Source organism: Rhinatrema bivittatum, chromosome 3, assembly GCF_901001135.1.
Source record: "Rhinatrema bivittatum chromosome 3, aRhiBiv1.1, whole genome shotgun sequence".
NCBI lineage: Eukaryota > Metazoa > Chordata > Amphibia > Gymnophiona > Rhinatrematidae > Rhinatrema > Rhinatrema bivittatum.
In genome coordinates this window covers 25,488,153-25,502,095 of record NC_042617.1, presented here as the reverse complement: position 1 = coordinate 25,502,095, position 13,943 = coordinate 25,488,153, and the positions used below count along the sequence as shown (strand labels likewise).

Sequence of the window (13,943 nt, the reverse complement as noted above, 5' to 3'; positions counted from 1 at the left end):
ATGGATTTACGCCTCCCGGAGGGAGAAGTAAATCCACGCGTGCCAGCAGGCTGCTGGCGCGCCGAGACGCAACCCGGGGGTGGTTCTGGAGGGCACGGCCACGCCCCCGGACCGCCCCGGGCTGAAACCACGCCCCCAGGTGAGCCCCCGAAACGCCGCATCCTGCCCCCAAAACGCCACAATCGGCCCCGCCCCCGACACGCCCCCCCCGACACGCCCCCGACAAAAAACCCCGGGACTTATGCGAGTCCCGGGGCTCTGTGCGCACCGGCAGGCCTATGGAAAATAGGCACGCCAGCGCGCAAGGCCCTGCTCGCGTAAATCCGGGCGGATTTACGTGAGCAGGGCTTTTAAAATCCGCCCTCTAGGAAATAGTCACTAGGGATAACACTCCTGCTGTAGACATTGCATTTTGCATTCAGTCAGCATCTGAAGTGTTTGGAAGGCTATTGAACCATCTTTGGTATCAGTATCATATCACTACTGAGGTCTGGGGAAGCTAGAGTTCAAATCCACTTCTCCCACTGATGTTCTTTGTGTCTTCGGGCAGGTCCCTTTGCCCTCTCTTCATTGCCTCAGGTACAACTTAGATTTTAAGCCCTTTGGAGCAGGGAAATAAGTAACTGTACCTAAACTGTGAAGGACCCCAAGCTTGGATATGGAAAATTAAGAAATTAATCCTTATACAGGCGACACACTAAAAGCTTAGAAGACTGCAATTGAAACATCTGTGGCAGTTTGTAGGCATCAAGAGGATAATTTTCAAAGGCATTTCCATAGGTAAACAGTCCTTTACCTGTGGAAGCAGCCTGTCATAAAACTGCTTGCCTGATATGTATGTAAATTGACCTGGACTGAGCTGAGGCAGGGTTTGCACTTACACAAATATTTGTACATTTTCAAAAGTATGTGCATAAAATTTCCCCAAATATTTCTGCATCCCTAATAGCAGGTATAATTGTGTGTGGGTAGTTTTGGTGGGGTACTTTTCAAAGTGAACTTGTGGATGTAGGCTTGCTTTGAAAATTGATGAAAGCTGTTAGTGTAGCTGCATTTACAAAAGGTTTGGATAAGTTGCTGGAGGAAAAGTCCATAAGCCAATATTAAGGTGGAGTTGCAGAAATCCACTGCTTAACCTTGCGAATAGCAGCATGGAATCTACCTATCCTTTGGGACCTGGATTGGCCACTGTTGGAAACAGGATACTGGGCTTGATGGATTTTTAGTCTGATCCAGTATGGCAAACTTTATGTTCATTGCCTCCATTTTTAAGGACTTCAGCAGGGGTACCCCTATTGCAAGATTACTGTGTATATTGCAACAATTGTTAATATTCATGTCTAATTCAACTTACTAGTAACATAGTGTGGTTAATTTTGGAATTCTGTTTATGTTAAGTCATGCATTACCAATACAAAATGTTACAATTTCAAAATTCGTGACAGTACAGTTATTAAGGGAGGATAGGGCTCAAGATGGGGCTCAAGAGAGTTGAGGTGATAGGGCATACATGATGGATTGGGTTGCCCGGAAACTGCCTCACTGGCAATGTCACGGGAGCTGCGCAACTGTTGCAAGGGTACTTCCAGAAACATTCCAGCTCTAGGCAGAAGTAAACATAATTGGCTTTTTGCAGTCAAAGTGGCAATTAAAAACAGCCCAAGTATATGGGTGAATAGTCCTTTCTGGCTGGTTCCTGGGCAGAATGAAGATATTAATGGAGCATCTATGAAGGCTCTAGCACCTGCACACCACAAATATTTTTCCTAGATCAATGCTGAATCTTTTTCGTCACAATTAACCCCAAATATCCCCTTTTATGATGGGTGCTATTCAGCTAAAAAATATTATTCTATCATACTTGCTCCCCAAAGTCGAGAATACAGTAAGTGAATCGAACCTTGTATATTTATACACTAGCCGTTAAGCCCGTAACAACGGGCTCGGTCCATTTCCTTCCCACTCCCTCCCCCTCATTCTCCCTCCTCCACTCTCACCCCCCTCCCTCTCACACCCCTCCCCCTCCTCTCATCCCCCTCTCACCTCCTCTCTCCCTCCCCCTCTCACCCTCCCCCTCTCTCTCACCTCCCTCTCTCCCTCCCCTCTCTCACCTCCCTCTCTCCCTCCCCCTCTCTCTCACCTCCCTCTCTCTCACACCTCCCTCTCTCTCACCTCCCTCCCTCTCTCTCTCTCTCACCTTCCCTCTCACCACCTTCTCCTCCCGCTCCTGCCGGCAGATCTCGGAGGGGGGGGGGTGTCACTCCCGTGCGCGCGGCGCTGCTTCTCCTGCCGCTCCTGCCGGCAGATCTCGGGGGGGGGGGGGTGTCACTCGCGCACGGTGCTGCTGCTTTCCGCGCGCGGCGCTGCTTCTCCTGCCGGCAGATCTCCGGGGGGGGGGGGGGGTGTCACTCGCGACTCGCGCACGGCGCCTCTGCTCCTCCTCCCGCTCCTGCTTCGCGGCCGCCGCCGCTCCTGCGGCCCCACCGCCATGTTTTTTGTTTCGGGCACGCACGGCTCTGACCAACGTGCTGGCCCGCACATGCGCGGTAGAGCTGCTCTCTACTGCGCATTTGCGGGCCGTCGGTCAGAGCCCATTTATAAGGTAGATATTGGATCTGGTTCATCAAAGGATTTTTACCAGATGCAGACTGAGAGAAAACTTTGGCTTGACTGTTTCAATACTTGAGCTATTTGGATCAAATGCTAACTTACCTGAGGTTTTGTTTTCTTTTCCTCTGATGTAAAAATGGAAGCGAATGGTCTTTTCTTCTCTTTTGGCTGCTCAGTGACCTTCTTTACCCCGCTTCTAAAACTTGCTTTTAACTCCGATACTACTATTTAAGGCACAAGCATGTATCCTAAAATAAAGATGAAGAGGCATCCTCTGCTGCCCATGTTTCTATCACCCCTGCCTTCTTAGTGTACCTGACAGAGGCCCAAATAACTGCTTTTTCTGAGCTAAATAGCCCAGGAAGAGTGGGAGGGCTGGGAGACAAAAGCAAAAATAACAATGTCTACGACTGCTCCCACCCCTCTGCATATTGCAAAAATCACAAACTGTCAGGGACTGGCAGGTTGGAGTCTGGGAATACCCCCATAGAGGAAGTGCATGGCTGCAGGGCAGGACTGGAGCTTGGCTTCTGTCTATCCAACTCCCTCCCTGCAGGTTGAGCCTTTTGGTTCTGGGGGCTAGTTGGGCTTGTCTCCGGCTGTACGTCATTGTGCAGGCTGTGAGCTGGATACAGGTACCAGCTGGGGCTCGAAACAGACACAGACTAAAGGCTGGAACTGGCTGGGGCTGGATACAGACTGAATGCAAGGATGGCTGGGGATGGACAGAGAGACAGACTGAATGCAGAGACTGGCTGGGGGGTGGACAGAGAGACAGACTGAATGCAGAGACTGGCTGGGGGCGGACAGAGAGACAGACTGAATGCAGAGACTGGCTGGGGGGTGGACAGAGAGACAGACTGAATGCAGGCACTGGCTGGGGATGGACAGAGAGACAGACTGAATGCAGAGACTGGCTGGGAGCGGATAGAGAGACAGACTGAATGCAGGGACTGGCTGGGAGTGGATAGAGAGACAGACTGAATGCAGGGACTGGCTGGGGGTGGACAGAGAGACAGACTGAATGCAGGGACTGGCTGGGGTAGACAGAGAGACAGACTGAATGCAGGGACTGGCTGGGGGTGGATAGAGAGACAGACTGAATGCAGGGACTGGCTGGGAGCGGATAGAGAAACAGACTGAATGCAGGGACTGGCTGGGAGTGGATAGAGAGACAGACTGAATGCAGGGACTGGCTGGGAGTGGATAGCGAGACAGACTGAATGCAGGGACGGGCTGGATACAGGAAAAGACAGGAACCGGGACAAGGGGTGGACTGGACAGAACAGGCAACAGTAAACAGGGAAGCCCAATAGTGAACAAGGCTGGCTAGGAGAACCTAGCAGGTCCAGAGGCCATAAGGCAATACAAGATGCCACAAGGCAAGGCAGGAAGCCTGGGTAGGCTGCAAGGGATGGCAGGAGGTTGTGGTAGGTTGCAAGATAGGACAGTAAGGACAAAGTGGCCAGGTCAGCAAGCCAAGGTGACTCGAAGAGGCATTGAGCAGACTCTGTTAAATAGGACTGAAGCTGAGGCGTGATGTGACCACTGCAGATGTAACTGGCAGAAGTGTGAGCGAAGCTGGCTGGAGGCCTCTGCTGGTGGGGAGGTACCATAGCAGGTAAAACCAGGGCAGGGTGAGGCTGAACAACAGGCAAAACTGTTACACAAACATTTGCTAAATAATGCCAGATAGAGTTAAAAAGAGCAAAAACACACAGAAAACTAATGTAAAACTTTTCAAAATCACATAATATATGTCAAATATAAATATCTGATTATCTTTGCATTTTTCTCTCCTTTCTTTTTATGTTTGGCCTCGACTCTTGTTCCTGCTTTATTTTTCCTGCTCCGGCTCTCCTCATGTTTCTCTTTCCCCTTCCATGTCAGGACTCTCCAGATTCAGAAACCTTTATTGTCAAAACAATATAGAGTAGGGGTAAATTTTTTTTTTTTTTTAACAATCTGCATAAGAAAGTCAGCAAATGCGCACATAGATAACACCAAATTTCAATATGAACTTGTGTACATGTGTTCACTTGGAAAATTAGCCTACCACTACTATCTGCACACTCTTACATCTGCTAATTTATGTGCAGAAACATTTTGGGAAAATTTACAAACATACTTTTGAAAATCCAAAAGTATTCATGTAAATCTAAACCTTCCTCAACTGTACCCCCAGTAACACCTCAGCTCAGTGTGGAGAAAGCAGTTGCTTCTCTGTAACAGGTGTTCTTCGAGGGCAGCAGGATGTCAGTCCTCTCTGTGGGTGACGTCATCCGATGGAACCTGGCAGAGAAGCTTCGAGCTTGCTCCCCTACCCACATCACCATGTCCCACGCGTGATCCCTCCAGTCCATGACGAAGTTAAAGACTTGGAGAAACACACTCTGCGAGGACCAACATCCTACTGTCCACAGAGAACACTTGTTACAAAGAAGCAACTCTGCTTTCTCTGAGGACAAGCAGGATAGCAGTCCTCACACATAAGGAATCCCTCACTACCAGGGGCGGATTGGCCTAGCGGGGGATCGGGCATCTCCCAGTGGGCTGGTCGCTCTAGTCACATGGTCTGCTGAGCGCGGCCATGACAGAGCCGCGCTCGGCAGACCACGTGGTATCTCCTGGGCCAGCCCAGGCAGCGAATCCCCGGGCCGGTCGTCATCAGGAATCCGCCCCTGCTCACTACACACAGTCCTGAAAGTAGAAAGTACTCAAACATGTTTCTGTGTGGAGCAGGAGAAAGGAGCTAGAGCCTTTCCCAAACAACACAAGGCAAATCTCCACTTCAAAACCGTAGGATTTCCTGAAAGCCAGAAGAATACAAGACCTATCCTCAGACAGATTCAGAGTTTGCAGGCTATCCTTTCAACATCCAGGCTGGGAGGGCCAGGGATCCAAGGTTGGGGTCTCGTAGCAGCCCCCAATCCTCACTGGGGAATTCCTCAACTTGACTGGATCCTCACTGGGGAATTCCTCAACTTGACTGGATGTAGGACATCTGGATCCCATATGAGTTTCAATAAGGTCTTTGCCACCAGAGGAACATAAGAAATGCCATACTGGTTCAGACCACAGGTCCATCAAGCCCAGCATTCTGTCTTTGACAGTGACCAATCTAGATCACAAGTACCTGGTAGGATCCCAAAGAATAGGTCCAATTCTTGGTTAAAAGGAAGGTATTGTATTATATGCAAGAGAAGACTATTGTCTAATTTTATTTATGTTTTTTTTGTTGCTAGTTTTAACATTTGGGTTTTATGAATGTTTATTATACACCAGATAGAAATTTTGATCTGTGGTATATAAATTATATAACTAAATATTTAAATAAATATGCATGATTAATAGTAGTTTATGGACTTTTTCTCCAGGACCTTGTCCAAACCCTTTTTCAATCCAGCTATGCTAATTGCTTTCACCATATCCTCTGGCAACAAATTCCACAGTTAATTGTGTGCAGAGTGAAAAAAAGACTCTTCAGTTTATTTTAAATGTGTTACCTATTAGCTTCATGGAGTTCCCCTAATCCTAGAACTAAATGACCTAAATCCTAGGCTAAATAACCATTCCCTATTTACTTGTTCCATGCCACTTGTGAGTTTATAGATCTCTATCATATTTCCTCTCAGTTGTCTCTTATCCAGGCTGAAGAGCCCTGTTTAGCCTGTGCAGCCAGCAGCGCAAGACATTTTGTAAATGCATTTTGTATTATTTGTTGGCAATTCAGCTTTTCCAATTTTTTATTTTACTATGAATGTTTATTGTAATCCACTTACATTTGTAGATAAGCAGACCATATATTTTTAAATAAAGACATGAGATGCTGACAAGTGCAAAATGGCAACACGTGATATTGAAGATGGTGCTTGTCTACTAGAAATCTGAGATACTTCCAGTGAGCTGGCCAGATTTCTGTAGGTGTAAGCATCATTTAGATCTAGAGAGCATAGCTAGTTCCCTTTTTCTAGAAAAGGAAGCAGAAGGCCAAGGGAAAAGGAAACCATGTCTAGTTTTCCCAATTAGTCCACCAGTTTGTCCAATTAACATCAAAGTCTTTCAGACCCCTCTGATTCTTCATCCTTCATGCCACCCAGTTGACCCAGACCTCTCACCTTGTCCTATAAGCCCTAAAACTTGAGATCTACAGACTTGCTCCTCATCAGGAGCACCAGTAAAGTTATGCGGATATCTAGCCTATGCGCGCTGCAGTTTTTCAGTTTTAAAATATGGAGCTGTGCAGGTAAGTGTTGGTCCCCCTTTTCCGCCCCCTTATTTCTCATGCGCGCACAGGTACATACACAAATAATTTGTGGCTTTCTAAAATCCGCATTGCTGGTATGTGGCCTGCATACACATGTATGGGGCATTTTTGCGCAAGCAATGCTTTTAAAATCAGTCTTTAAAGTTTTATGTAAACCTTTGGCCCAGACTAACCTCAGACAATTGGGTTCTCAGCGTAATCAGAAGAGGATACAGATCATGCCTAGTGAATATTCCTCTAAATCCTCTTCTGAAAAGTATTTTGGCAGCTTCTCCACATCTGGAATGGCTTCAAAAGGAGCTTTTTTTGTCCTCCTAGAGGCAGTCAAACACTTTCCATCAGAGGAAAGAGGGCAGGGATCCTACTCAATGTATTTCCTGATCCCTTAAGTGTACATGGGAGCTCTGTACCATCCTAGACCGCAGGGCACTGAACAACTTGTAAGGGAAAAGTTCAGCACATGCTTCATGAGAGCATATTTTAAAATCTGATTACGTACCACATTAAAGGCAGCAAAGTCCTATGAAAGACCCTTGCATTATCTTTGCTAGAGTAACCTCTTAAAATTAGGAGCATACTTACGGGCAGTTGGTGCATTTTAAAACACATGTAAATGATTTAAAATTCCAGCATATCTTTACTCGCACGCTGATAGGCGTGTGTATGGGCACATGCATGCTTGTTTTAAAATTACCGGCTTAGCCTTCATTCAACAGCAAGTTTCTCTAGTATGGATACTAGGATCTCATCCCAGGTTTTGGCTGGGATGCAGGCTGTGGTTTTTGGCCCTCTGCTGTCTGGGACAAAAACAAGGATCTAGCTTCTGGCAATGATGAGTGGAATGGTGTGATGTGACTCTTCGAAGGACAGAGATGTCTACTCGATGCCCCATTCCCAAACCTCCTGGCTGAGGACAGTAGGTCTGGAGCATCGTGCCGTGGTCTTTTATCAAAGCAAGTTAAATGTAAGACACTGATAAGACAGGCTAAGAGAGAATTTGAAATGAGGTTGGCCATAGAGGCAAAACCTCACAACAAAAACCTTTTAAAATACATTCGAAGCAGAAAGCCAGCGAGAGAGTCGGTTGGACCGTTAGATGATTGAGGAGTTAAAGGGGCACTTAGGGAAGATAAGGCCATTGCGGAAGATTAAATAATTTCTTTGCTTTGGTGTTTACTGAAGAGGATGTTGGGGAGATACCCTTTCTGGAGACACTTTTCAAGAGTAATGTTTCAGATGAACTGAAATAATTCACGGTGAACCTGGAAGATGTGGTAGGCCAAATTGACAAACTGAAGAGTAGTAAATCACTTGGACTAGATAGTTTAGTTCTGAAAGAACTAAAAAATTAAATTATAGACCTATTTCTATTCATTTGTAACCTATCATTAAAATCATCTGTTGTACTTGAAGACTGGAAGATGGCAATGTAACCTCGATATTTAAAAAGGGCTCCAGGGATAATCCTGCAAACTATAGGCTCGTGAGCCTGACTTCAGTGCAGGAAAAATAGTGGAAACTATTATAAAGAATAAAATCTCAAAACATTTAGTTAGACATGGTTTAATGGGACACAGCCAGCATGGATTTACTCAAGGGAAGTCCTGCCTTACAAATCTCCTACATTTATTTGAAGGGGTGAATAAACATGTGGATAAAGTTGAACCGATAGATGTGGTATATTTGGATTTTCAGAAGGCATTCAACAGTCCCGCATGAGAGGCTTCTAAGAAAACTAAAAAGTCTTGGGATAGGTGATGTCCTTTTGTGGATTGCAAGCTGGTTAAAGGACAGGAAACAGAGAGTAGGATTAAATGGTCTGTTTTCACAGTGGAAAAAGGTAAACAGTGGAGTGCCTCTGGGATCTGTATTTCGACCGGTGCTTTTTAATATATTTATAAATGATCTGGAAAGGGGTGTGATGAGTGAGGTGATCAAATCTGATGATGGCACAAAATTATACAGAGCAGTTAAATCTCAAGCAGATTGTGATAAATTGCAGGAAGACCTTGCGAGACTGGAAGATTGGGCTTCCAAATGGCAGATGAAATTAAACATGGATAAGTGCAAAGTGTAGCAACCAGAAGAAGAAAGATCAATAAAAGGCAAAGATTCTTTATTATCACAGTATGTAGAAAATAGGCCCGACTCTGGCCGAGTTTCGCTCTATTCAGTGAGATGCTTCAGGGGCTACTATAATTGTAAAACATATATATTAAACATATAAAAACATTAAAAGATGCTTATACATCACAAAAACATAAATAAAAAATCATTAAATATAAATTAAAGTGATGACATAAAATTAAAATTAACAGAAATACACACACAAAAGGTACATAAACATTTAAATTATACTAAACAGTAGCTAAAAACTGGTTTATGTAAATGGAAAAACTTGTATATAATGCAAAAATGTTGTTTTAATCATATTGATTTCTCTTTTTTTTCTTATCCACAAGCAGTGTTCCAATATTTGTTCCTGTACTGTTACAATTAGTATAAATGAAAACATGGTGTCAACAGTGCCTAAGAGGCAAGTACATGGTATTGTATTTCTGTTAATTTTAATTTTGTGTCATTTTAATTTATATTTAATTATGATTTTTTATTATTTATGGTTTTGTGATGTATAAGCATCTTTTAATGTTTTTATATGTTTAATATATATGTTTTACAATTATAGAAGCCCCTGAAGCAGCTCACTGAACAGAGAGAAACTTGGCCAGAGTCAGGCCTAATTTCTACATACTGTGATAATAAAGAATCTTTGCCTTTTACCGATCTTTCTACTTCTGGTTGCTACACTGCCATATTGGATCGGCTTCCGTTGTGTTTCCTAAGTGCAAAGTGTTGCATATAGGGAAAAATAACCCTTGCTGTAGTTACACAATGTTAGGTTCTACCTTAAGAGTTACCACCCAGGAAAGAGATCTAAGCGCCATAGTGGTTAATACATTGAAATTGTCAGCTCAGTGTGCTGTGGTGATCAAAAAAGCCAACAGAATGCTAGGAATTATTAGGAAGGGAATGACAAATAAAACAGCAAGAAACTTGTGAGGGAGTTGGTTGGACCATTAGATGACAGAGGGGTTAAAGGGGCTCTTAGGGAAGATAAGGCCATTGCAGAAAGACTAAATGAATTCTTTGCCTCCGTGTTTACTAATGAGGATGTTGGGGAGATACCAGTTCCGGAGATGGTTTTCAGGGGTGATGAGTCAGACGAACTGAACGAAATCACAGTGAACCTGGAAGATGTAGTAGGCCAGATTGACAAACTAAAGAGTAGCAAATCACCTGGACCGGATGGTATGCATCCTAGGGTTCTGAAGGAACTCAAAAATGAAATTTCTGATCTATTAGTTAAAATTTGTAACCTATCATTAAAATCATCCATTGTACCCGAAGACTAGAGGGTGGCCAATGTAACCCCAATATTTAAAAAAGGCTCCAGGGGCGATCCGAATAACTATAGACCAGTGAGCCTGACTTCAGTGCCGGGAAAAATAGTGAAAACTATTCTCAAGAACAAAATTGTAAAGCATATAGAAAGACATGATTTAATGGAACATAGTCAACATGGATTTACCCAAGGGAAGTCTTGCCGAACAAACCTGCTTCATTTTTTTGAAGGGGTTAATAAACATATGGATAAAGGTGAACCGGTAGATGTAGTGTATTTGGATTTTCAGAAGGCGTTTGACAAAGTCCCTCGTGAGAGGCTTCTACGAAAACTAAAAAGTAATGGGATAGGAGGCGATGTCCTTTCGTGGATTACAAGCTGGTTAAAAGACAGGAAACAGAGAGTAGGATTAAATGGTCAATTTTCTCAGTGGAAAAGGGTAAACAGTGGAGTGCCTCAGGGATCTGTACTTGGACTGGTGCATTTCAATATATATATATATATAAATGATCTGGAAAGGAATACGACGAGTGAGGTTATCAAATTTGCAGATGATACAAAATTATTCAGAAGAGTTACAACACAAGCAGACTGTGATACATTGCAGGACCTTGCAAGACTTGAAGATTGGGCATCCAAATGGCAGATGAAATTTAATGTGGACAAGTGCAAGGTGTTGCATATAGGGAAAAATAACCGTTGCTGTAGTTACACGATGTTAGGTTCCATATTAGGAGCTACCACCCAGGAAAAAGATCTAGGCATCATAGTGGATAATACTTTAAAATCATCAGCTCAGTGTGCTGCAGCAGACAAAAAAGCAAATAGAAATTTAGGAATTATTAGGAAGGGAATGGTTAATAGAATGGAAAATGTCATAATGCCTCTATATCGCTCCATGGTGAGACCACACCTTGAATACTGTGTACAATTCTGGTCGCCGCATCTCAAAAAATATAAAGTTGTGATGGAGAAGGTATAGAGAAGGGCAACCAAAATGATAAAGGGGATGGAACAGCTTCCCTATGAGGAAAGGCTGAAGAGGTTAGGGCTGTTCAGCTTGGAGAAGAGACGGCTGAGGGAGGATATGATAGAGGTCTTTAAGATCATGAGAGGTCTTGAACGAGTAGATGTGACTCGGTTATTTTCACTTTCGAATAATAGGAGGACTAGGGAGCATTCCATGAAGTTAGCAAGTAGCACATTTAAGACTAATCGGAGAAAATTCTTTTTCACTCAACGCACAATAAAGCTCTGGAATTTGTTGCCAGAGGATGTGGTTAGTGCAGTTAGTGTAGCTGGGTTCAAAAAAGGTTTGGATAAGTTCTTGGAGGAGAAGTCCATTAATGGCTATTGATCAATTTTACTTAGGGACTAGCCAATGCTATTAATTGCATCAGTAGCATGGGATCTTCTTAGTGTTTGGGTAATTGCCAGGTTCTTCTGGCCTGGTTTTGGCCTCTGTTGGAAACAGGATGCTGGGCTTGATGGACCCTTGGTCTGACCCAGCATGGCAATTTCTTATGTTCTTATGTTTTTAATGTATGTCATAATGCCTCTGTATCGCTCCATGGTGAGACCACATCTTGAATACTGTATGCAATTCTGGTCACTGCATCTAAAAAAAAGATATAGTTGCACTGGAAAAAGTGCAGAGAATGGCAACCAAAATGATAAGGGGCATGGAACAGCTGCCCTATGACAAAAGGCTAAGGAAGTTAGGGCTGTTCAGTTTGGAGAAGAGGGATATGATTGAGGTCTACAGAATCATGAAAGGACTTGAACAAGTTAATATAAATTGGTTATTTACTCTCTCAGATATTAGAAGGGACTTGGGGGCACTCCATGAAGTTAGCAAGTAGCTCATTTAAAACAAGTCAAAGAAAAGAGTGTGGCTTATTGCGTATAGAGCACTTCCTTTGCAATGGTGCAATATTGTCTCCTATTGATATTTTAACCAAGTACCATATGGAGAGTATAAACTTCTTAGAATATGTCCAACTTCGGCATTTTAATGTAGTATTGCAGATTGGCGGCTCTACGAGAGGGATGGTCTTTATTTGAAAATTATTGCAACCAGGCTGATATATTTGGGCAGCAATTCTCAACCGGTGTGTCATGATACACCAGTGTGTTGCCAAGCACCAGCAGGTTTGTTGCGGCTCCCGATGTCCCACTGCCCCACTTGTGCTTCCCTTCTCCCCATGGGCGGACTGGCCGATGCAGTTGATAGGGGAGTGCCACCGCGGAGGCCAGGCCGGCAGCAACTGAAGAGCGAAGGCCAGACTTATTGGGTCAAACAATGAGAAGAGGCTCCACATGAGCTTGTGTGCGTGTAAGAGTGGCAGCTTTGTGGTTGGGTGGTAGAATGGGAGAAAGAGCATTTGTGTGTGATTGAGAGCTTGTATGTAAGTGACAGAGCATGTGTATGATTGAGAGACAGACTGTTCGGAGGTGTGTTTCTGTGAGGGAGACAGACTGTCAGGAAGATGACTGGTGTGCGTGTGTGTCAGAGACAGAGACTGGTCAGGGAGGTGACTGGTGTGGGTGTGAGATAGAAACTGGTCAAGGAGGTGACTGGTGTGTTTGAGAGAGACAGATTGGTCAGTGAGGTGACTGGTGTGTGTGTGTGTGTGTGAGACAGAGACTGGTCAGGGAGGTGACTGGTGTGGGTGTGAGATAGAAACTGGTCAAGGAGGTGACTGGTGTGTTTGAGAGAGACAGATTGGTCAGTGAGGTGACTGGTGTGTGTGTGTGTGTGTGTGTGAGAGACAGAGACTGGTCAGGGAGGTGACTGGTGTTTGTGTGTGTGAGACAAAGATTGGTCAGGGAGAAGACTGGTGTGTGTAAAACAGAGACTGGTCAGGAAGGTGACTGGGGTCTGTGTGTGAGAGACAGTGACTGGTCAGGGAGGTGACTGGTATCTGTGTGTGAGAGAAAGATTAGTCAGCAAGGTGACTGGAGTGTGTGTGAGAGACAGAGATTGGTCAGGGAGGTGACTGGTGTGTGAGAGAGACAGACTGGACAGGGAGGTGACTGGTGTGTGTGTGTGTGTGAGATCAGAGACTGGTCAGGGAGGTGACTGGTATGTGTGTGAGGAAGAGAGACTGGTCAGGGAGGTGACTGGTACATTTGTGAGGAAGAGAGACTGGTTAGGGAGGTTACTGGTCTGTGTGAGATAGAGACTGTGTGTGAGTTGTGGGCCCTAAGGAAGAGGACCGTGAGGACAGAGTTTCAGCAGCTACTGCTGTTTCTGGTGTGTGCTACTGGCCTGCAAGGGAAAGGAGTAGGAGAGTTGCTGGAGAGGGTAAGTAAAGGTGGCTTTTTATGTTTATTTTTCTTGATTGACTGCCATTTTAATTATTGGGTATTATGTGATATATCTGCTGTTTTGAAATATTTCATTGATATTTGGACAATTTTTTTTTAATTTTATTTTTATTGAGGTTTCAATTCAAATTACATTGAAAACAATATTACTGAAAAAGATAGAAATAACTTCTTTATATTAAATCCCCAAAGAAATACCATTCACCATATATTATAGGTAATGTGGGGGAACCATATAATCAAGTGGGTCCAAAAGAAATATAATTCTTATTAATCTATTTAGCTGCAACACCGTGTAATCTCCAAATTATTTTATCAACATCTCTTGGATTA

General features: G+C 44.1%; 1 protein-coding gene across 2 annotated transcripts in view; it reads right to left on the bottom strand.

Annotated features, from left to right (window-relative positions):
- Window positions 1-4,327: 4,327 nt before the first annotated feature.
- The window catches only part of CLIP4 (CAP-Gly domain containing linker protein family member 4), a 347,916-nt gene continuing 338,300 nt past the window's right edge, over window positions 4,328-13,943 (bottom strand). For both annotated transcript variants that reach the window (XM_029593003.1, XM_029593005.1), the window contains one exon: window positions 4,328-4,520. In XM_029593003.1, the coding sequence (XP_029448863.1) occupies window positions 4,472-4,520 (49 nt within the window). In that variant the 3' untranslated portion in view covers window positions 4,328-4,471. The remainder of the gene's footprint in view (window positions 4,521-13,943) is intronic.